At 39.9% G+C, this 24,380-nt stretch overlaps 1 protein-coding gene and 1 non-coding gene across 3 annotated transcripts in view; both read left to right on the top strand.

The window, feature by feature from the left end:
• sptbn1 (spectrin, beta, non-erythrocytic 1) overlaps positions 1-24,380 on the top strand; it is a 390,719-nt gene that overhangs the window by 160,768 nt on the left and 205,571 nt on the right. For both annotated transcript variants that reach the window (XM_048601480.1, XM_048601481.1), the window contains 11 exons: positions 5,011-5,184; positions 5,820-5,911; positions 8,325-8,405; positions 8,513-8,628; positions 9,067-9,179; positions 11,135-11,322; positions 12,338-12,455; positions 16,468-16,626; positions 20,463-20,765; positions 20,993-21,146; positions 22,255-23,125. In XM_048601480.1, coding sequence (XP_048457437.1) covers positions 5,011-5,184; positions 5,820-5,911; positions 8,325-8,405; positions 8,513-8,628; positions 9,067-9,179; positions 11,135-11,322; positions 12,338-12,455; positions 16,468-16,626; positions 20,463-20,765; positions 20,993-21,146; positions 22,255-23,125 — 2,369 coding nt within the window. The remainder of the gene's footprint in view (positions 1-5,010; positions 5,185-5,819; positions 5,912-8,324; positions 8,406-8,512; positions 8,629-9,066; positions 9,180-11,134; positions 11,323-12,337; positions 12,456-16,467; positions 16,627-20,462; positions 20,766-20,992; positions 21,147-22,254; positions 23,126-24,380) is intronic.
• LOC125484127 lies at positions 10,609-10,712 on the top strand. The gene has a single exon (XR_007262982.1). It is a non-coding gene; the product is annotated as a U6 spliceosomal RNA (small nuclear RNA).

The raw sequence follows: 24,380 nt of genomic DNA, 5'->3' as shown, positions 1-24,380 counted from the left end.
CATGCCAGAGGTAATGGTGTAAAAGCAGGAGAAGTCATTCAAAGTGTTTTTCTCTGTATGTTTCAGTAAGAATGGAACTGGGTGAGAGCAGTCACAAGCTCAAGCTGATCGTATTGGAGGGGGATGGTCTCGTCAACTGTATCGAAGTCTGCAGACAAGTCTGAGAGGATGAGGAGGAAAAGTTAACCTTGTCACATTACAGGATGTCATTTTTGGTTTGATAGAAGTTGTTTTTGGTTTGGGTAGAAACCTTACCGCAGAGATATTTCAAAAATCATTCATGGATGTGGACATTGCTAGCTAGCTTTCAGCCAGCTTCTTTTTCCTAACCCTAATTGAGAAGATAACTGTGAGCTGCCTTGTTAAACCACTGCAGTGTATGTAGTGTAGATACACCCATAGTGCAGTTAAGGAGGAAATTTCAAGTTTTTGACCCAGCGACAGTTTAGGGAAAGTGATATACAGAAGTTTCATGTCTGGATGATGTTTGGCTTGGAGGGGAACTTGCAGGTGATAATATTTTCATGTGTCTACTGCCCTTGACCTGCCAGGTGGTAGAGGTCATAGGTTTGGGAGGTATCTAAAGGTATCTTGGTGAGTTGTTGCAGTATATTTTGCAGACATTACATACTGTAGCTACTGTCCTGGTGGAAGAAGTGAATGTTCAAGCTGTTAGATAGGGTGCACATAAAGTGGGCTGCTTTGTCCTGGATAGTGTCAAGTTTCTTGAGTGTTGTTGGATGTGCTCTTATCCAGCAAGTGGGGAGTATTCCATTGCACTTGAGATTTGTACCTTTTCAAAGGTGAACAAGCTTAGGGGAGTTAGGAGGTAAATTATTCAGCAAAGAATTCCCAGCCTCTGACCTTCCTTTGTCACCGTTTATATGTTTTGTCCAGTTCAGTTTCTGGTCAGTGGTAACCCCAAGGGGTTCATAGTGGAGCATTCAGCAATAATATTGCCATTGTATATCAAGAGGCAGTGGTTGAATTCTCTCTTGTTGGAGAAGGTCATTGTATGGTACTTGGTTGGTGCAAATATTATTTAACATTAATCAACCCAAATCTGAATATTATCTAGATCTTGCTGAATTTGAACGTGAATTGCTTTGATCTCTGAAGATTCAGCAATGGTGCTGAACATAGTCCAAGCATCAGTGAACACAAAACCGGGTCAAATATCACGGGCCCCAATTCTGTTCTTGGCTGCGTCCCCACGCAACCACTGAGGCCTCAGCTACGATCTGAGCTCAGCAGGCCCACCCCCAGATATGTGGCCTTAATGTACTCCACTATCCCAGGCCTTGAGTGAATATATTTGCCGTGATAGAAGGCAGGTGAAGCAGCTGAAAATCATTGGGCCTATGATGATAGCCTGACATCAGGATTTTATCTGTCAATAAAATCACCTCTTACTGTCCAGTGGATACAAGTCCAGCCTGTCCAATCTTTCCTCAGAAGAAAATTCCCCATTCCAGTTATTATCTTGTAAAGTTTGGCTGAACTGCCTCCAACACATTTATATCCTTAGGTAAAGTGACCAGTACTGTATACAGTACTCCTGAGGTATTCTTGTTAGTGTCCTGTATAACTGAAGTGTGACAGCTCTATTTCTGTATTTCATTCCCTTTGCAATAAATGATAACGTTCAATTAGCTTTCCTAATTACATACTGGAGCTGTGTACTAACCTTCTTGTGATTCATACATGAGGTGTCCCAGGTTCCCACCGCATCTCAAACGTCTACACTCTCTCACAATTTAGTTAATGTTTTGTAATTCTTCTTGCCAAAATGGACAGTTTCATATTTTTCCATGTTATATTGCATTTGCCATGTTTTTGTCTACTCAGTTATTTATTTCTTTTGTAACTTCCTTATATCCTGTTCACAATTTACTTTTTGGTCTGTTTTTCACTGTCAGCAAGTATGGCAACCATCCTCTAGTCATTCATATAAATTGTAAGCATTTTGAGGTCTCATCTAAAATCCCTGTGGCACACCACTAATCACATCGCCAACCTGAAAAAGACTCATTTATGCCTACTCTCATTTCCTCTAAGCCTGCCAATCTTCTATCCACGCCAGCGTGCTCTCCCTATAGCTTTTATTTTTCTCAATAACCTTCCATGTGATGCATTATCAGATGCCTACCTCAAATCTGAGTTTTGTACATCCACTGATTATATTTTATTCAGAGCACGTTACTACCTTGGAGAATTCCAAGAGATTGGTTAAACATGATTTCCCTTCCACAAAACTATGTTGAGTCTGCCTAATTGCTTAAACTTATCCAACTGTCTCACTATAACTTCTTTAATAATAGTTTCTAATGTATTTTCTATGACTGACATTAAGCTAACTAGCCTGTAGTTTCCTACTTTATCTCCCTCTGTGTTTGAATAAAGGTGTTACATACGGTATTGTCTTAATCTAATGGTATCTTTTCTGAATCAAGGAAGTTTTGGAAAATTAAACGAGCTAAAACTGCATCAACTATCTCACTAGGCACTTCTTTTAAGATCCTTGGACGAAGTCCATCAGCCTGCATCTCCAACCGTTCACCTTCTTTTCACTTCCCGATTTGTCCATGCTCCTGGAATTTTACTTGTATCCTCTATACTGAAGATTCATATGAAATACGGTTCAATTAATCTGCCATTTCTGTGTATCTGCCATAATGCCATCTTCGTTATTTTACATTACTAATTCTCCAGTGTCACTTTCTAAAGGAGCAACACCTACTTTACTTACTCTTCTTTATGTATTAACAAAGACTCTTGCTATCTGTTTTTATATTTATGACTAGCTTTTTTTCTCATTTCCGTCCCATTAATTTTTTAATCATTCTTTGCTGTTTTTCATATTCTGTCCAATCTTCTAGCCTGTCACCTACCTTTGCAACAAATATATATCATTTTTTTTAGTTTGATCCTATCTTTAGTATTTCTAGTTGACGACAGTGGTGGGGTCTGGACCTTAGATATTTTCTTATTCCTTGGAATGTATCTATTCAATATATTCTGATATATTTCCTTAAATGTCTGACACTGCATCCCTGTTGACTTATTTTTGGACCTAATTTACCAATTCACTTTGGTCAGCTTGGCTTTCAACCCCCAATAATTCCACTTATTTAAATTTCTAAAAATAGTCTTGGACCCATTCCTCTCTCCTTCAACTAAATGTAAAATTCAATCATGTTATGATTGTTACTACTTAGGAGCACTTTCAGTGTAAAATCATTAATTCTATTTCATTTTGCAATGTCAGATCTAGAATAGTTTGCTCTCTGGTCAGCTCAAGAACATGCTGTTGTAAGAAATTATCTTGAAAACTTTTATGAACTCCTCATCGACGGTATGTTTAGACATCTGACTTTTCTAGATTGGGTGGATTAAAATCTAACATGATAATCAGTTTATCTTACTGATAAGTTGTGATATTTCTTCCTTTATGCTGCACACTTGATTGTTTCGTTACTGCTAGGGGGCCTGTATACCACTTCCATAAGTGACTTCTTGCCTTTATCATCTCTCATTTCTGTTTCCACATCCCTGAATTTATGTTATCCACTGTTTTTATGCTAATGCCGTAATTAAATAGCAGAACCACGCCTCCACCTTTTCCTAGTGCCAGACCCCCCCAACTGGAACCCGTTTCGCACTGTGAGCCATACATTCATCTCTTTAATCTGCTATGCCCTGTGGCAATTTGCATGTGGTTTAAGCATAATACAGAGATTTGAGATTAACCTTTGAGGTTCTGCTTCTTAATGTGAGATCTTGCTCATCCTACTGCGTATGCAGAATTTCCTTCTTTGTCATGCCTATGTTGTTAGTACCTACAAGGACAATAGCAGTGGGATCCTCTCCTTCATAGTTGCTGAGCAGAGGTCCCAAACCTTACCAGTGAGCAGGCAATGCAGAGAACAGTGTTAATCATCCTATTATCACCCCATATTACCACTACTTTCCTCCTTACAGCCCCCTCTTGGTTTGGATCTTGTACCAGGGTCAACTATCGCATTCACCCTCACATTCATCTGACAGCTCTGAGATTCTTTCAACTTGTTTGGATAATTGCAAAGTCTGAGGCTCCTGTGCTCCTGCCCTCTGGGCCATCTTACCTGCCTCACTCACACTCACCACTCTTATTCCTGAACACTGACCAAATCAGACAACCTGACCATCTAAGAGGTGTGACTGCTGAGTCCCATTGTCTGCAGTTCAGTCTCTCGCTGATAAACTCTGAGCCAAAGCTGCTCAAACTTCAAACACTTAGCACAGGTTTGTTTGATCTGAACTAAACTGACATCCAGCAACTCCCACATTGTTGGAACTGAGATACGTTACTAGACCTGCCATTCTTGATGTGTTCTAAGGAACTACTTATTTTATTCAATTTTAAAGTTAGGTATGTTTTTATATGCTTGGTTAACCTTACCACCAGTTGCTGTACTATGTTGAACCACTAACCTTAGGCATGTCATCTTTGCTGTACCTAATGACTTAACTGTCACATGGTGTAAGTTGGGTAGGTGAAGACTGGCATCTGGGATGCAAGGGATCTCCAGGATTGATAATCACTAGGCGCTTTAGTTGAAACAGTGTTGTAGATGGAATGCTGGATAAAGATAGGAACAGATATGCGAGACAGCAAAATGGTTCATGGATTTTAGACAAGAGAATGCGTTTGGAAATCTTGGTTTGACTTGATATTTTTGTCAGTTGACTGATTTTTCATTGGTTACGTTTTTTGGGAAACCTAAACGGCACATCCTCTGAAGAAGTTTAGAATTACTGAAGGCCACATCTGGATTTTTGTCTTTAACTGCATGCGTGGATTCCGGAAATTATTGTCAATAGAGTAATGATAGAGAACGCTGACAGTTTTGCTGTCATTACAACTGCAAACTTTCAGTTGATATTTACTTCGTATGTCAGCATCACAGTTCTTTCGTGTAATGTTTCACATTTATGTGCGTGTTTCTTCTCTGTTTCTTTGACTACCAGCCCAAACCAACAAAAGGACGAATGCGAATTCATTGTCTTGAAAATGTTGACAAAGCCCTTCAGTTTCTTAAAGAGCAAAGAGTACATTTAGAAAATATGGGATCTCATGATATTGTGGATGGAAACCACCGGCTGACTCTTGGTCTAATTTGGACCATCATCCTCCGATTCCAGGTAAATTCAACAATGCAGTGAGTGTTACTAAGATCTTAATGCTTGCTTTAATTATTATTCTAATTCTTTGACCACTTATTTCCAAGAATGATACTTGTATGTCAGAGGATAATGTTATGAGGAGAAATTCTACAATTTAGGCATGTTTTCTCTAGAATTTAGAAGGTTAAGGGACGAAGTCTTTAAAATTCTAACAAGAAAAAAAAATAGGGTGGATAAAGATAAACTATTTCTACTGATTGGAGATTATAGAAATAAGGGTGTAGTCTGAGAATTAGGGCCAAACCATTCGGGAAAGATGTTAAGAAGGACTTCTACACACTGGTGGAGGTTTGGAACTTTCCTTCACAAATGGATGCTAAATCAATTGTTAATTTTAAATCTGAATTTTTTTGTTAAACAGAGGTATTAGGTTTGGGACCAAAGGCAGGTATAGTGAATGGTGGAACAGGCTTGAAGGACCGAATGGCCTATTCTTATTCCTACATTGAGCAAATATTCCCCTTTTTAAGAAACCAATGTATTTGGAATTGCCTAAATATACTTCCTTTCAATAGCTCCTTTAGCTTCTAGGAAATTATTAAATCATGCAACTGAAAGAACCCATTTGACAGGTGTTCATTTTTATTCTCCAGATCCAAGATATCAGTGTTGAATCAGAAGACAACAAGGAAAAGAAATCTGCAAAAGATGCTTTGCTGTTATGGTGCCAGATGAAAACAGCAGGGTGAGTGCTACCAGTGGAATTTTTGTTGTAATAATGTTTCAGCATGACAGTCGGTTGGATTTTATCAGGCACATGCTCCTTACCTCACCAGCCAAAAAAGGGAAGGCAGTGACATATTGATAATGTCACTGGACTAGTATTCCAGAGGCCCACACTAATGTTCTGAGGATATCGGTTTGATATCTGACCATTTACAGTTCACAGGAGCTTGTGATCTTCAGAATAATCACGAAGTGACCTATTTGATTCCTAGTGATCACACTGGATCGCCTTCCTGATTAGAGGATGGTAGACACTTTTCTTGGTGCTTCCCCATTCCTTATTCCTCAGGAAGTCAGGCCTTTCTGAAGATTGAACGTTGAAGCTACTGCAGTCTTAATATTGAAAATACCGTTAGGAAGGGATGGGTTGGGGATACTAAATTAAAATTAATTGTGGCAGATGGTGAGATTTGAATTCAATAAAAATGTGGAATTAAAAGCCCATCTAATGGCGACCATGTAACCATTGTGGATTGTCATAAATACTCATCTGATTCACTATGGTGCTTTAGGAAATGAAATCTGCTATCCTTACCCAGTCTAACTTGTGCGTGTCACCAGATACATTAGTACTGTGATTGACTCTTAATTGCCCACAGAAATGGACTTGCAAGCCACTTAATTCAAAAGTATTTAGGAATGAGCAATAAATGCTGGTCTAGTCTGGATTTCAGGTAAATCTGAGGTATCATGGGCTTTTAAAGGCTGATGTGTAGGGTTAAAGGGTTGGGGTAGTAGGGGAGGAGTAAGAACAAGGAAGTGGGTGTGAGTGGCAGGTGCAGTGGTACCACAAGGTAGCCTTCAAAGGAAATCCTCCCCCTTCCTACTCCACCCCAGATCATGCAGTGAAAGCTGCTGGGCTACTTAAAATAGTGATCTGAGGTACTTAAATGGTGACTAATGGACCTTAGTAAGTCCAAGATCAAGTGGGCCATTTGACACATCAAGTGCCTTCCCAGTAAAATGGGAGTGAAGTTGGGAAGGTGATGGGCAGGCTACCCACTGAATTTTTGTGCAACACACATACCATGTGCACACACCACCCACCCCACTTCAAGCACACCAGCAGAGAAGCATACAATGCAGCTGAGTGATTTTTCTTAGTTGAACCTTAATAACAACATTAAAAAAAATGTTTTGATGGAATGCCGTATCCAAGTCTTACTTGGGTTTTCAAAACAAAACCATAATACTTTGTGTTTTCTAATTATGAAGGAAAGTACATTTAATAGGTGTATCATGTAATAGTCTCCTCATTTGGAGATTTTTTTTTAAAACCATTTGTGAAACCCTCTTTTTGCAGTGATTGCATTGGTACTTGGAAATAGTGTGAAATTGAATATTTAACTTACTTTGGTTGAATATCTCAGTAAAGTATTCCTTTAGAGTATCCATGTGGTAGATTCATGTATTTATCATGTTATACTTTTAAAGGAATATTATTTGAAAATCAGTTGAGGTTTTACTGACAAAGTAAGGGTGAAAAAAATACATTCCCAATTCTTAAGTCTTACACACATCTCGCATGTATCCATCTAGCCATGTAGGTGTAAGTATGCGACCTTTACTTTAAATTGCTCTTTTTGGTATTAGGTAAATTAATTCTGGCATTGGTTTCCATAAAGTTTTGGTATTTTCTAAAGTATTAGCAAAAGTATGAATAAATTAACACTGTATTTGCATTTTTTTAAACTGCCTTAATTTTACAAGCACCTATATTTTGACCTTATTTGACATCCTATGTTTAATCCTGGTCTTATCCAATAAAAAGTTAGTTGCTTTAAATAAGAGGGGCTCCACATTTGCTAACTGAATTTTACTATCGGGAGAGGCAGTTATTTTCTGGTTACTATATGCCAGTGTTACAGACCAGATCAGACCCCCTCAAAATATTTTAAAAAGGTACTCTAGACCCTAACTTTTTCAAGCAAAAGCACAATTTATTTAAACGCTATAGTTAAAATACAAACAAAAGAAAGAAGTACTTAGAATAGCAACTCCAATGGAAAACTTAACCGAATAATAGATATGGTAACTGTTACTATTAACTGTTACAGTATAGTAACGTTCCATGAACACTCCCTTGGCAAAAAAGGTAAATTCAGAAAAGATTTGTCTGACAGGCAACCTAGCATGTGCACCAGAGATGAGGATTTGCGTAAGTGATCACAATTCAGTCACAATATTGCAAATCATAAGGAGATTCCCTCTGTAACCAAGTTATAATTCTGTCTTTGAAGCATGATTTAAAGTGTTATCAAAATGACAACCATGAATTGATCTAGCGTGTTAATTTTAGCTTGTTGCAGTTAATTCTTCAATTTGGTTCTCGATTAGAAATAAAATCTTACACTTCCTTTTCCTCTCCATAGCTACCCCAATGTCAATATTCACAACTTTACCACCAGCTGGAGGGATGGCATGGCATTCAATGCTGTTATACACAAGCACAGGTATGTTGGCATTGTTAGCTGTAAATGAATATTTAAATCACACCATTTGCATTCATCTTGCAGTATGTACACGGCCATATCTTCTCACTGTTTTATCATTTGGTCAGGCCGGACTTGATCGATTTTGACAAGCTTAAGAAGTCTAATGCTCACTACAATCTCCAGAATGCTTTCAACCTTGCAGAGCAGCACCTTGGACTTACCAAACTGCTGGATCCTGAAGGTTAGTTTTTAATGGTTCATTTTTAAATCTTAGCATGAAACTTTGTTGGAAGTGTTCATTTAATGGTTTTGTATAATTTGCTGCTTGAGAGTATTTAAAGAATGTTATTTGGATTGTGTATTGTTAATTCCCCACTCATAAACAATCCTTTTATTTCATGAACTCTCCTCCACCTCCATTCCTGGCACCATTCTTCCAAATTAATGTTCATAGTAGATTTAAGTTGATTTTGGATTCATAGATAGCACTGAAATATTACCAATATTATTTGGGTCCTCTCCCTTGTCACCTTTGAAATGCGCATTACCATCAATGACCTTCATGGTCACTGTCATATAATGATCCTTAAAACTGGCAATTCCCCCTTATTTACAGTTTATGCAAGCTGTTTTGGAACACTGCTATGCAGCTAGGTAATACTCAACATTTGTTTGCCAGATGTCAGTGTTGATCACCCTGATGAAAAGTCAATTATTACCTATGTGGTGACATACTACCACTACTTCTCCAAGATGAAGGCCCTGGCTGTGGAAGGAAAGCGCATTGGAAAGGTATTTCAAAAATTCTTGTAAACTATTCTGTATTCATTTGAGGAGGACGTCCAGTAAGATCAAGAACAGTATGATGTTCTGCAGTGGTGAACTATATAGCGGTTTTTGTAACATGTGAAATTGAAATGTATTGAAGTATAATTGTTCCATCTTAAGTATTTAAATTCCATTATCAATGGTCAGATCTTTTCTCTGTTTTTATCTCTGCTAATGTATTGAGTGGACACATACAGTTACTTGCCTTATTTTTAGAAAGATATTTTTCTTATTTATGGTAAATGCCTCATCATTCTATGATAGCTTAACTAAGATCATAGACTTATTAGATGGATTTTAACACCCAATAACAATCTCCATAAACCATAAAATACAGGAGCAGAATTAAAGTATTCGACCCATCAAGTCTGCTCCACCATTTGATCATGGCTGTTGTTTCTCAAACCAATTCTCCTCCCTTCTCCAGGTAACCCCTGATCCCCTTACTATCTCTGACTTAAATACACTCTGACTTTGCCTCAGTAGCCTTCTAAGGCAGTGAGTTCCACAGATTCACCTCTCTGGCTGAAGAAATTCCTCCTCCTCCCATTTCTAAAGGACCATGCCTTCACTCTTAGCCTGTGCCCTTAGGTTCTCATCTTTCCTAATGGTGAAAACATCATCTTCACATACAGTCTATCCAGGCGTCTCAATGTTCAAAGTTTCAATGCTATCTCCCACCCCACATCTTTCCAAACTCCATCACGTGTAGACCTAGAGTCCTCAACCGTTCCTCATATGACAAGCCCTACATCCCTGGAATCATCCTTGTGAACCTTCTCTGGACCCCTTCAAGGCCAGCAGATTCTTGCTTAAATACAAGGCCCAAAACTGCTCTCAGTATTCCAAATACAGTCTGACCAGAGCCTTATACAGCTTTAGCAGCACATCTCTGCTCTTGTATTCTAGCCGTCTTGAAATGAATGCCAATATTGCATTTGCCTTCCTAACTGCCAACTGAACCTGCACGTTAACCTTAGCCTGCACGTTAACCTTAAGCCTGAACTAGGATTCCCTAAGTCCCTCTGCTTCAGATTTCTGAAACCTTTTCCCATTTAGAAAATCGAGTATGCCTTTATTCTTCTTACCAAAGTGCCTAACCTCCGACTTTCCCATGCTGTATTCCATCTGTCACTTCTTTTGCCCGCTTTCCTAGCCTGTCCAAGTCATTCTGCAGCCTCTCTGCTTCCTGTCCACTACCTCTCCGTCTGCCTATCAATGCCATCAGTTCTCCTTAAAAGGTGACAAAGTATTTATTTAGTCAGTTAGGTTGCTGGGCTTAAAATGTTTGAGCTACCTGACCTCCTTGATCATGTTACCATCACTTAACTCATTCCAAGGAATCCATTTGAATATGATTAACACATTAAACAATCCCAGAACTTTATATACTGTGCTCGCTTCGGCAGCACATATACTAAAATAGTAATGATGTAGAGATTAGCATGGCCCCTGCACAAGGATGATGCACAAATTCGTGAAGCGTTCTGGGTGGCACGGTGGCTCAGTGGTTAGCACTGCTGCCTCACAGCACCAGGAAACCCGGGTTCGATTCCACCCTCGGGCGACTGTCTGTGTGGAGTTTACACATTCTCCCCGTGTCTGTGTGGGTTTCCTCCGCGTGCCCCGGTTTCCTCCTCTGGTCCAAAGATGTGCAGGCTAGGTGGATTGGCGATGCTAAATTGCCTGTAGTATTCAGGGATGTGTAGATTAGGTGGGTTACAGGGAGATGGGTCTGGGTGGGATTCTCTGAGAGTCATTGTGGACTTGTTGGGCTAAAGGGCCTGTTTCCACACTGTAATGATTCTTTAATCTATGATGAACTTATTTCCTGATATTATTGTGGAATATCCTTTTTGCAAATTTGACATTTCTTGAGTTTTGTTGCTTTAAAGTTGTTCTGTTTTCACCTGTGACAGGTACTTGATTGTGCAATTGAAACGGAAAAAATGATAGAAAAATATGAATCACTGGCATCTGACCTGCTGGAGTGGATCGAACAGACTATCATTATCCTGAACAATCGGAAATTTGCCAATTCACTGGTTGGCGTACAGCAGCAGCTACAAGCTTTTAACACATATCGCACTGTAGAAAAACCATCAAAGTAAGATTATTAAAAGTTACTAAATTGCTTCTTAAATTAGCGTCATAAGTCACTTGGGAAAACATAAATACAAGCTGATTATTGAACATTTCTCATAGCTATCTGACTCCGTATACTTAACAGTACACTCATAATGCACAAATAAGGTAAACTGTTTAGAATTTTAACAGAAGAAACCTGGGTAGATGATGATAGTTAGCTAGCTTTTCAGAGTAGTTTAACTTTTTTTTTAAGTTTATGGAGATGGATGACACTGAGACTTGATAGACAATTTCAGAATTTTACCAAGCCGCAGTAAAGGAATGGAATTTTAAGTCTAAATCAGGTTAGTATTTTGTTGGGAAATGATGTTGTTTCGGTTTTGCTGTTGTGCTTTTCACTACCACAAGGGGCTGAGAGGTACTGTAGAATTGGGTTTGCATTCCTACTGATAACGTGTACTGTTAGTTATAGTTTGCTGGTGATGGAAGGAAATGAATATTAAGACAGCAGAAGGACTGGCATTCAAGCAGACAGCCCTGTTACTGAATATTGTCAAGCTTTTTGAAAACTCTTGTCACTGAGTGTGCTGTTTTGAAGTATCAGGACATTGCCTCTTGTAACAAAAATGTAAATTGCTGGAGAGATTCAGCAGGTCTGGCAACATGTGTGGAGAGAAAGCAGAATTAACGTTTTGGGTCCAGTGACCCTTCTTCTTCAGAACAAATGTTACCTGCTCCTAGTCTATCAAAGTTGAAAATTATTTGATTGAGAGTGAGCTTTTCACAGTACAAATGGGCAGTTCTGATTTGCCAAAGCTCTCATCTCTTGCCATCATCAGGAGCAATGTAAGCTCATTTCATGTATGCCAGGTGCAATTTTCTGGAATTTACAATTAATTCTATCACTATTAAACTTGGACGTCGCCTGTTGAGTTTTGCAACAGAAACGCTAAAAGAATAAAATTTCCATTATTATTAAGTAATATCTAAAATGATTTGGCTCTTGTCTGATGCTTTGTTTCTTTCTGACATAGGTTTACAGAGAAAGGAAATCTTGAAGTATTGCTTTTCACCATTCAAAGCAAAATGAGAGCAAACAATCAGAAAGTGTATATGCCAAGAGAAGGCAAACTCATCTCCGATATCAACAAGGTAATTATGAAAAAGTGTTCATTTTGTTTTGCTTCCTTCTTGACGGAAATATATTTAATCTTGTCAGAAGCCTGTTGTAGTTTGTGCAGGCAACTACATCCTTTGAGTAGGGCTAGCATTTATTGCACCGCTGGTTTCTGGGTTTTGCCGAAGATGAGAATTCAGTTGAGTGCATTAGCTTCAAATAGTACAGTAGAATTGCACAGAGATAAGTAATTTAGCCATCAAGCCTGCATGGCTTTTCCAGAGAGCGATCTAGTTAGTCCCACCTTCCAGATTTGGAGACAGTGAGGGCAGCTGATGCTGGAAGCTAGAGTCAATAAATGTGGAGCTGGAAAGGCACAGCTGGTCAGACAGTATCCAAGGAGCAGGGAAGTCAACGTTGTGGGCGAAAACCCTTCGTCAGGACTGGTGGAGAAAAAACGTTTGTTGAGGGTGTGGATCCTCTTGAGGACAAAGGGCAGTAGTGGTCCCCTGCAGGTCTGGAACAGGGCTGACTGCAGGGAGAGAAGGTGTTGATGCATGGCTGCGAGTGTGGAGCTGAGACTCCACAGGAAAAACCATTTCTGGATGCCCAGGAGGTGCTGTAGATAGAAGTTGTCACGATTGGGTCCAAATTGCAATGGTCTTCATGTTATTTGGAGTCTTTGGGGGATAAGCCGGCTGCGTGGAAGGGCACATGGCTGTCATAGCAGGATTGCTTCAGAATGTGGTCGAAGAGCTTCAGGGCAGAGGAGATAACCAAGAGGAGGAATGCAGTGGGAGAGAGACTCACTGAGCTCTCTTCAGAGGGAGGAGGAAAACTTCTTCAAGGTGGCCCAAAACGTTGACTATCCTGCTCCTCGAATGCTGTCTGGCCGGTTGTGCTTTTCCACCTCCACATTTATTGCCCGTAGTCCTACCTTCCACTCTTCTGATCCATCTCAGCAAATATCTCTCCGCATGTTTATCGTATGCTCTTTTGAAAACTGCTGTTGAATCTGAACGCGTCATGAAACACAGTGTATTCCAATCCCAATTGGTTATTGTGAAAAGAAGTTTTTCATTATGTTGATTCTGGTTCGTTTAGCAAGTAGTTCAGATCTGTGCCCTTTCAGCCTTGGAAACAGATTTCCTTCAGCCTGCATAATTTTAAACACTTCTACCAAATCTCTTCTCGACATCACTGTTCTAAGAAAAGCATATCTAGCATTTCCAGAGTACTCACGTAATTGTAATCCCTCATCCTTGGAACCATTCTAGTAAATCACTCTCCACTTTTTCCAAAACCTTCACATTCATTCTAAAGTATGGCTGTGGCGAATTGGACCCAATACTACAGCTGGGACAGAATTAGTGTTATCACAGGTTTATCATAAACATCTGTCTTTTTCACTCTTCTTTAATTTATAAAGTTCAGGATTCCCATGATCTGCTTTCTTAATCTGTCATATTAGCCTTAAAAATTTGTGGGTGAATGCCCCAGGTGCGCCTCTTCTGACACCACCTTTGAAATTGAACCAATTGGCATGTATTGGCTTATCCCATTTCCAAATGGTATCTTATGATGGAAAGTATCCAGCAGGGACAAAATTTAGGTGAACATAAGGAAAGGTCAGGAATAGATGGTAGATAAATGCTTGATCATGACAGGGCCGTACAGCATTGGAGAATAGCATTTCTTCTAATATTTGTGTTTTTTTAAACAATAGCTCTCTGTTGTATTGTCTTGTGTTGTTGTCTCTCATCCCAGTGCGTTTTGATTCCCTACCACTCCTTTAAGATACTGTTAAAGCCATGAGCTATCTCTATGATCAGACCCTGGTTCTCAATATCATAAGACATGGAAGCAGAAATAGACTATTTGGCTCATAGAGCTTACTGTGCCATTCAGTGAGATCATGGCTGATCTAATAATCCTCAGCTTTTCTGCTTTTTCTCCACACCCTGGATTCCCTTACTGATGATTAAAAATTTGTCTATGTCAGCCATGAATATATTTAACAGCCCAGCCTCTACAGTAACCATCTATAGTAAGGAATTCAGCACATTCACTATCCTCTGAGAGAAGAATTTCCTCCTCATCTTTATCTTAAAAGGTCGATCCCTTGCTCAGGGATTATGTCATCTGGACCAAGACTCTCCCATAGCGGGAAATAACCTTTCTGCGTCTATCCTGTCAAATCCTCTAAGAATCCATTTGTTTCAGTAAGGTCACATCACATTCTTCAAAGCTGCAGTGAGTACAGGTCCAACCTACTCAACCCACAGGAAATACAGAGGATCAGAGGGACCTTTAGGATGAATATCCACAGATCTTTGAAGGCAGCAGGACAGGTAGATTAGGTGGCTAAAAAGGCTTATGGGATATTTGCCTTTATTAGTCAAAGGGTTGAACAGAAGAGCAAGGTGGTTATGATGGAGCTGTATATAACGTTAGTTAGGCCATGGTTGGTGCACTGTGCAGTTCTGGTCGCCACGCCATAGGAAAGATGTGATTACTAGAGAAGATACAGAAGAGAAACAGGATATTGCCTGGGCTGGACAAATTCAACTATGAAGAAAGACTAGATAGGTTGTGTTTATTTTCCTTGGAGCAGGGAAGGCTGAGGGGGAATTCTGATTAAGGTGTACAAAATTCAGACAGGCCTAGGCATGGTAGATAGGGAGAAAATTTTCCCTTAGTAGAGGCGTTAATAACCTGGCGGGTGGGAGTTTAAGGTAAGGAACAGGAGGTTTAGAGGATAGAGGGAACAACAAAATTCATCCAGAGGATTGTGGGTATCTGGAACTCCCTGCCTAAATGTATGGTCAAGGCAGAAACCCTCGACATTTGAGAACTATTTAGCTGAACATTTGAAATGTCAGAGCATTCAAGGCTGGAAATGAGATTAGAACAGATGGACGTTTGCTGACTAGCACAGACACAATGGGTCAAAGGGCTTCTTTCCATGATGGAAAAACTCTGACTCCACTAGTCCCAGAGCCACTCTGTGCTGAAAAATTATTATTTCTGATGCTATCTGGTTGAACACACAGGAACAGGAGCAGGCCATTCGGGACTGGAGTCATTCTGTCATTCTATTAAATCACAGTAGATCTGTATCTCACTGCCATTTACCCGCCATATTCCTTGATAACTCTTACCTAACATACCTTTGAAAATTGAAAATTTGTTGACCCAGCATCCACAATCTTTTCTAGGGAGAGTGTTCTTTATTCCTGGGTGAAAAAGTAATCTTTAATCTCTTTCATAAAAGCCCTTCCTTACTCACTATGTCCAGCCACAGAAGATCTTCAATGATAGAAGATTTGTGCAAAACATGTTTCATTATGCATCATATTTTCCCTTTGGAGATTAATTAACTCGCCCAAGCTGCCATCATCACCACAACCCTGTCTTTATACAAAAAAGTCTGCATTCCAGCTCAACCCAATGACGCATCTGCTGATCAAATATGAATAGAGGATGACAGTCCTTTGTTTAACTATAATGTTGTGGTTTCTTATTTTTGATTGAAATAAGAGATATCAAAATAACACAGTACGTATGATAAAGGTTGACAGCAAAGTTTTCATTTGTGCATTGAATTCCTTCATTAAGTATTTTACTTGAATGTTTTCACCTCTTTTAAATTGCTTGGAGTTGATTGTTATCCCACAGAAGTCTGAAATTATGGCCCTTTTTTCCACCCACAAAGATTTCAAGATTTCTGTTTTACTGAGGCCCAGTAGTATTTGCAAATCTTTATGGAGTTTTGGTTGCAATTTAGACATGTTTCTGTCTATCGTCTTAGCATCAGTTTACAAGTTTCTGATGGCTCCTTTGTATTGCTCAGTCTGTCTCCACATGACTGAGTCACAAATAACAAAACTTCACTTGTATGTTTTTTTTATTTTCAACCGCTTTCATCTAATATAGGTAACCTTAATTTTAATGGAGAACATTAGTTATTATTCATTTTGTTTTTAATATAGTTGTGAGTAACTAATTCATTAAAGGTTGGCAAATTACTGAATACCAATCTTACAGGCCTGGGAAAGACTGGAAAAAGCTGAACATGAACGAGAACTGGCATTAAGGACTGAGTTGATCAGACAAGAAAAGCTGGAACAACTTGCACGTCGATTTGATCGTAAAGCTGCTATGAGGGAAACCTGGCTAAGTGAAAACCAGCGCCTTGTTTCTCAGGTGATGTTTTACCCGAATTTCAATGCACTGCACAAATAATATAGTTTTAAATCAATTCGTTTTGTACATGAAACCATCAAGGTTTTAGAATGCTTTTATAATGCTGAGAATTAAACGAGAGTGAAGATGAAGGCTGATACTACCATTCTTAATTTAATCATTACATAAACTGCTGCTTGTACATAAGATGATCTTTGTAAATACGAAGAGCTCATTTTTATTATATAAAAATAAAATTCCTTACCTATGTTTAATAAAACTCAAATGCAACTGGTAATATATTATCATTGATAATATTCAATTAGGAACAAATACCACAGTCAAATATCACAAAAAAAACAATTTCAGGTGCTTCTTGCAGCTCCAGAGCTCTTTTTGCTGCCCAAGTTCAGAGCATAACACAACACAACTCTTGCAGTCTATCTCTAAATAAGCATCACTAATATGGTGGTACACAAAAATAAGGAGACCTGTGATCATGGATTTATTCTTCAGTGCCTGATTCCAGAACTTCTGCACTAATGTTAAAGTCATTGATAATCATTCCCTACTATTATTGTCCACGTAGAAAATTCTCTGTCACTGATCATGGGTTCTTTGGGTTCTTGTGTGGTTGATGAGCTTGATCTTAGAACTACAACTCTGACCACACACTTGCCAGGTGTTTCTGGGAAATGGAATTGGACTCTGGCCTTGAGTATTAGCATTCCTTTCTCAGGTTCCTTCTCTGTACTTTCTGTTGCCAAAGAGCGTTCTCAAAGACACAAAAACAGTAGTTGCTGATAAAGCTCAACAGGTCTGGCAGCATCTGTGAAGAAAAAAAGTCAGAGTTAACGTTTCTGGTCTGGTGACCCTCAACCTCTGATGAAGGGTCTCTGGACCTGAAATGTTAACTCTGATTTTTTTCTTCACAGATGCTGCCAAACCTGTTGAGCTTTTCCAGCAAGTACTCTTTTTGTTCCTGATTTACAGCACCCACAGTTCTCTCAGCTTTTATTTAGAGTTCTCAAAGAATTGTATACCTTCGAACAGGAGATTCCTCTGAGTTTCTTCTGACAAGGGTCTCCCATGTGTTGATATCAATGTTACATTTCTTGAGGTAAACTTTCAGAGAGCCTATGAAGTGGTTCCCTGGCCCTCCTTTTATTTGAGTGCCTTACTTGAGCTGGGCAAAGAAGATTTGCTTAGGCAGTCAGAACGTGGGCATATTAAGCATGTGGCTGACCCAATGGAAGTTGGTTTTTGATGGTCATGATCTCATTGCTGGTGCTGTTGGCTCCTTCAAGGGCACTGATGTGAAAAATCTGTCTCAAACAGCTTTGATGGTACTTGTCCAGGGCCTTGAGGTGCCAAATTTCAGAGCCATGTAAAAGAGTCAGAAGGGCAGCTGCCTTAAAAACAGGGACCTTGGTATCTGTACAAATGTTTTGGTTATCGTGGAATCCCTCCAGTGTGGAAACAGGCCATTTGGCCCAACAAGTCGACATTGACCCTGGGAAGAGCATCCCACTCAGACCCACCCCCACCCTATTCCCGTAACCCTGCATTTCCTGTGGCTAATGCACCTAACCTACACATCCCTGAACACTATGGGAAACTGAGCATGGATAATCCACCTAACTTGCACATTTTTGGACTGTGGGAGGAAACCGGAGCTCCTGGAGGAAACCCACGCAGAACATGCAAACACCACACAGTCACCAGAGGTTGGAATCGAATCCGGTCCCTGACGCTGTGAGGCAGCAGTGCTAACCATTGAGCCACCGTGCTGCCCACAGTTATCGAAGAGTCTCATCCTTAGACATTCCAAGGTGATGCTTGTGGATTGGATGCTGCAGTGTTGGATCTCCACATCAATGTCAGTTTTAAATGAGAGGTGGCTCCCCAGGTAGGGGAAATGTTCCACGTTTGGAGGATTTTTCTGTTGATCTAAATGGCAGGATTCACCAGAACCTGCCCTGGGACCATTTGATAAAGGACTTGAGTCTTTTTGAGATTGAGGCTGAGACCAATTCTTTGGTATACTTCTGCGCAAGCAATAGCGAGGCTTGATGATTCTCTTCCACAAAAGCAGAGATGATGTTATCATTCCAATAATGAATTCCCCAAGCAAGTTCAATGTTTCTTTTTCTCTTGAATTTCAACCGATTGAGGTAGAAAACTTCTCCATCTCTCCAGTAGACAGTGTCCACACCACTGGAAAGCTTGTTCTTGACAAGTTGAAGGATGATGGCAATGAAGATGGAAAAAAGGGTGGGGAGATAAAACATGCCCGCTTGACCTCAAAGTATTCAATCATAGTATTGCTGGAGAGGCCTGTCACCAATGTCTGGAGGAGATGGAGAATGCTGATGAATTTCCCTGGACAGCCAACCTTTGATAGGATCTACCATAGCACTTCCCGACTGACTGATGCAAAAAGCTTGGCCAGGTCAGTGAAGGCCCACAGTTTTTGTGGAAGCTGCACTGACCTTCCAGACAGATTTCTTCAGAGACTGGAAGCGAGGATTCGGGGAATGATCTTCCCAGCAATGGAGAGTAGGCAGATTCCTCAGTAATTCCCAGAGTCGCTTTGTCTCCTTTCTTGAAGACAGTGGTGATAGTGACATTCTTCCTGAGATCAAGGATTTCTTCTTTGTCCCAGATTTTCATGAACAATTGAAGGAGATGACAGGTAAACTCTGCTCCCCCAAATTTGAAAATCTCCACTGGAATCCAATACATTTGTGCAGCTTTTCTATTCTTCATGTATTTATGGCAGCTTCAACCTCTGCCACGCCAGCTGGTTGTCTAAGATAATGTTTGCTGGGCAGTTCGGGGATTTCCTCAAACACGTCCTCTTCTACAATTGTTCTGCAATTTAGGAGTTCTTTGATATGTTTTCTTCTTCGAAGGCTAATGTTCTCTCTCTCCCTCCAAAAGGCTTTTTCCTTGCTTACGCATCAGTTTAAGGCCAAGGGTGTTGGGTCCATATATTGCCTTGATGGCAGTGGAGAAGCCCCAGGTGTCATGCTTGTTGGTAAGAAATTGCAGCTCCTCAGTTTTCTAAGACCATCATTGGTTCTTGATTTTCCCAGTTATTCTTTGTAAATCTGCCTTTGCTGTTTGATGAGTTCTTCTCTCTGCTTTGCTGTCATTTTGCCATTCATGGAGAGTTTCCTCTTGATGTCAATGAGGTCTTGGATGATGAAGTCATTCTCTTCAAACTTGTCTTTGTGTTTCCTGGTCTTATAAACAATGTTTGTTTTTTTTTACCAGCATGAGATGATGGCTGTCTTCAGCTCTTTGCAGATTTCCTCCACTCCACTGCCTTAAAATGAGCACTTTGGAGATTTTGGTGAAGACAATGCTGGAATTATTGTTACAGTCCCACAAGCAGTAATAAGTTCCTGATCCTGAAACTTAGTTGCCCTCACCATGTTGCAAACTTTCTGGTTAAATCATAGATCATAGCGATGAATGAAGTTGTCATATTAGTTAATTACATATTGTCATTGACAGAGGAAGGTAACTGTTTATTATCTTGACTACCGTTTGATGGGTTCAGGCAAGAAAATTCATAATTTTGAGGCAAGTGAGTAAAATTGAGAAAATCTTGTGTTCAGCCACATACCTTTCTATAAAGACAACTTGAAATCAGTTGTGCTACAGTGTGATGCAACTATTTAAAGGTTAGGATTTTTAAAATACTTTTTAATCTTTTTTGGTAGGCTTCTGAAAATAATGTATACTTTATTAATCTGTACCCATCCATTTTGCTCTACGCACAGATATTAGTCTTTCTGAATATTTTAAAATGCCATCATCTAATATGACTTCTAACTCTTGTGCCACAGGACAATTTTGGTTTTGATCTCCCAGCTGTGGAAGCTGCTACTAAGAAGCATGAAGCTATTGAGACAGACATTGCCGCTTATGAAGAGCGAGTGCAGGCTGTAGTGGCTGTGGCCAAGGAGCTCGAAGCAGAGAATTACCATGACATCAAACGCATCACTGCAAGGAAAGAGAATGTGTACAGACTGTGGGAATACCTACTGGAATTACTCCGAGCTCGTCGTCATCGTTTGGAGATGAATCTCAACTTGCAAAAGATTTTTCAGGAAATGCTGTATATCATGGACTGGATGGATGAAATGAAGGTAGAGAAATCAACTTTTCCAATGTTGTAGAGGTGTACTGTGGAATTTATTTACATAAATATAACTAGCAAATGAATGTACCCAAGATTTTTTTTCAATAGAACATATACAAAATAGGTAACTTCAAATTCCATTTTAAAGAAGTTATTCGATGCTTTATGAATCCTTTTTGTTGATTCCAGTATATTTGTCATAATACTGAATGGAAGTTGTTGAAATTATTGCAGGTTCTTTTGCTGTCACAAGACTATGGGAAACATTTACTTGGTGTTGAGGATCTCCTCCAGAAACATGCACTAGTCGAAGCTGATATTGCTATCCAGGCTGACAGAGTGAAAGTTGTCAATGCTTCTGCTCAGAAATTTGCTTCTGAAGGTGAAGGTATGTTTTAAGCTTTATGTCTTTCTGTCTTGGCTTTTAAAGTATTATTTTGGGTGCCAAAGTTATGGCTCAGTGGGTAATATGCTTTTTTGATAGAGGACTGAACCTTAACAGAAATCGACTAAGTGTCATGTTTGGAGAGATTCATAGAGGGTTACACACCATGAGCCCCAGTGAGTTTTCCCATACTGTCCTCCCAAGCGTGCCTTATTAACTATGCACTAGACCCTATGGTGCTCCATTCATCATAATCTCCTAATTTTCACGTCAGAAATTGTTGACATCTAGTTTCTATCCGGTAGATGGGAGAATGGGATTGGCACAAATAGCAATGAAGTGAGATGGTGTAGTAATGAGGATTCTATATAGGACTGTTGCTATTCATTAGCGAGAATCTCGTTCAATACTTGGGTGGAAAATGGGACTTCTTGCTCCCAGTGGAAGGAAGCTACCCATTGCTCACCTCATGCGGTTCTCCCAACTTTCTCATCAATGCCCACATCAGTCAGTGCCTTTTGAAGATTCTGCACTGAACAATCAGTGCAGACCAGAAATGCATTTGGTTTCCCTGAAGGAGGCAGAGGAGATGAGAAATCATGTTTCAGTTTCTTAATTGTGCATCAGTTGTTCCTGCTGAGAAAGACACATGGTGTACCATTGAGCGATACTAGAGGTAGAGTTAAACTCTGATTTGTCTTAAAAAGCTCGCAGCCATGATGGCAATAAGGAAAAAATTGTAACATGCTACAAAATTACACATTGTTAAATTTAGAATCTTGTAAATCATATTCACATAAATAGGAAACTGGAGGAAAGGTTTTATTTCACAGCTATTTTAATGTGTCGTTTTGTGGCCACTTTAAAATGACATGGCTTGTAACCCTGTGCATTAGTCATTATCATCTTCAATCTGACTTCCATACATAACTATTGGGGGGGATAAAAGGAGCCGAAACTTAATGAAATAATTGTTTAAGAAGTGGTGGGAGTCCCAGCTAGCATACAGGATTCTATACTGTTGCTGTACAATTAAACTCAACTGAAGTGGGTTTTGTTGGTAAGTTTATGAACATGTTGAAAGAGGGTTTTCTTGTCCTTCCCCCTACAGGTTACAAACCATGCGACCCACAAGTTATTCGTGATCGTGTGACCCACCTGGAATTCTGTTACCAAGAACTTTGTCAGCTGGCAGCCGAGCGAAGGGCTCGTTTGGAAGAGTCCCGACGCCTCTGGAAGTTCTTCTGGGAGATGGCAGAGGAAGAAGGCTGGATCCGGGAGAAAGAGCAGATACTTTCATCAGCTGACTATGGCAAGGATCTGACGAGTGTGATTCGTCTTCTCAGCAAACACAAGGCATTTGAGGATGAAATGAGTGGACGGCGTGGACCTCTTCAACAAACGATAAAAGAAGGTGAAGCAATGGTATCAGAGGAGCACTTTGGATCAGAAAAGATTAAGGAGAGAATTAAAGACATTCAGGAGCAGTGGGCCCACCTTGAACAACTGTCTGCAGTTCAGAAAAAGCGATTGGAGGAAGCTGCTAATGTTCACCAGTTTAAAGCTGATGGTGATGATATTGATGTGTGGATGTTAGATATTCTGAGGATTGTCTCCAGTAATGATGTTGGTCATGATGAATACTCCACTCAAGCCCTAGTGAAGAAACACAAAGATGTTGGTGAGGAGGTTGCAAGCTACAGACAGATCATTGATGCACTACATGAACAAGGACAAAGTTTGCCGGATGAGTATTACAAGTCACCAGAAGTAGAAGGTAGATTAACTGATATTGAGGAGCGTTATAAGGAGTTAGCAGAACTGGCCCGTCTTCGTAAACAAGCCCTCCAGGATGCACTATCTCAGTATAAGATGTTCAGTGAAGCAGATGCTTGTGAATTATGGATTGATGAAAAGGAGCAGTGGCTGAACAGCATGGAGATCCCAGAAAAACTTGAAGATCTCGAGGTTATCCAACATAGGTAAGGAATAAAGTGTTTACATTATGAAAGGTAAAAGATGGTTAATGATTCAAGGCCCATGTTATATGAGATGTGAATGAAAATTGAAATTGAAATTAAATATTCTAGACCATAGAGCGTAGAACAGTACTGGCCCTTCGGCCCACGATGTTGTGCCGACCTATTATCCTACTAAGATCAATCTACCCTGCATACTGTACATTTTACTATCCTCCATGTGCCTATCCAAGAGTCGTTTAAAAGTCTCTAAAGTATCTGACTCCACTACCACTGCCGGCAGCACATTCCACACGCCCGCCACTCTCTGTGTGAAGAACCTACCTTCCACATCTCTCCAATCACCTTAAAATTATGCCCCCTCATAATAGTCATTTCTGCCCTGGGAAAAAGTCTCTGACTATCCACTGTATTTATGCCTCTCATCATCTTGTAAACCTCTATCAAGTCACCTCTCATCCTTCTTCGCTCCAATGAAAAAAACCCTAGCTCCCTCAACCTTTCCTCATAAGACCTGCCCTCCAGTCCAGGCAGTATCCTGGTAAATCTCCTCTGCACCCTCTCTAAAGCTTCCACATCTTTCCTGTAATGAGGTGACCAGAACTGAACACAATATTCCAAGTGTGGTCTAACCAGAGTTTTATGGAGCTGCAGCATAACCTCACGGCTCTCAAACTCAATTCCCCTGCCAATGAAAGCCAACACACCAGATGCCTTCTTTACAACCCTGGCAACTTGGTCGCAACTTTTAGGGATCTCTGGGCGTGGACCCCAAGATACCTCTGTTCCTCCACACTGCCGAGAATCCTGCCATTAGCCCTATATTCTGCATTCAAATTCGACCTTCCAAAATGAATCACTTCACGCTTCTAGGTCAGAGGTCAGCAAACCTAAAAACAAGAAGAGTTTTTTTTTAATTTGCTCAAGAACTCGATATCTGAAGAGCTAGATGTTGTTTGTCAAATGCCAATAGTAATGAAAAGTATGATATAGATACATTTCCAGAGCATTTTAAAGGCTTTTATAAGAAACATGTTATTAGAATGATGCTTTCTCATAAGTACGTTGGCCTGGAAATTTCTTTACTCGCTGCATCTGTCTCAGTAGAAATTGCCCTGAATGGTCAAACTACTTATAACCACAGAGTCAGTCAAGCAGTGCTAACAGTTCTCATCAGCTGTTCAACAGGACCCTACAGAGTTAATCTTTTTATGAATCTAGACTCTCAGCCAGACGTGCTTTGTGATACCACTTTGTT

This window comes from Rhincodon typus, chromosome 9 (genome assembly GCF_021869965.1).
Source record: "Rhincodon typus isolate 14 chromosome 9, sRhiTyp1.1, whole genome shotgun sequence".
Lineage (NCBI taxonomy): Eukaryota > Metazoa > Chordata > Chondrichthyes > Orectolobiformes > Rhincodontidae > Rhincodon > Rhincodon typus.
Note: the sequence above shows the minus strand (reverse complement) of the source record. Positions and strands in the feature narration are given on the sequence as shown.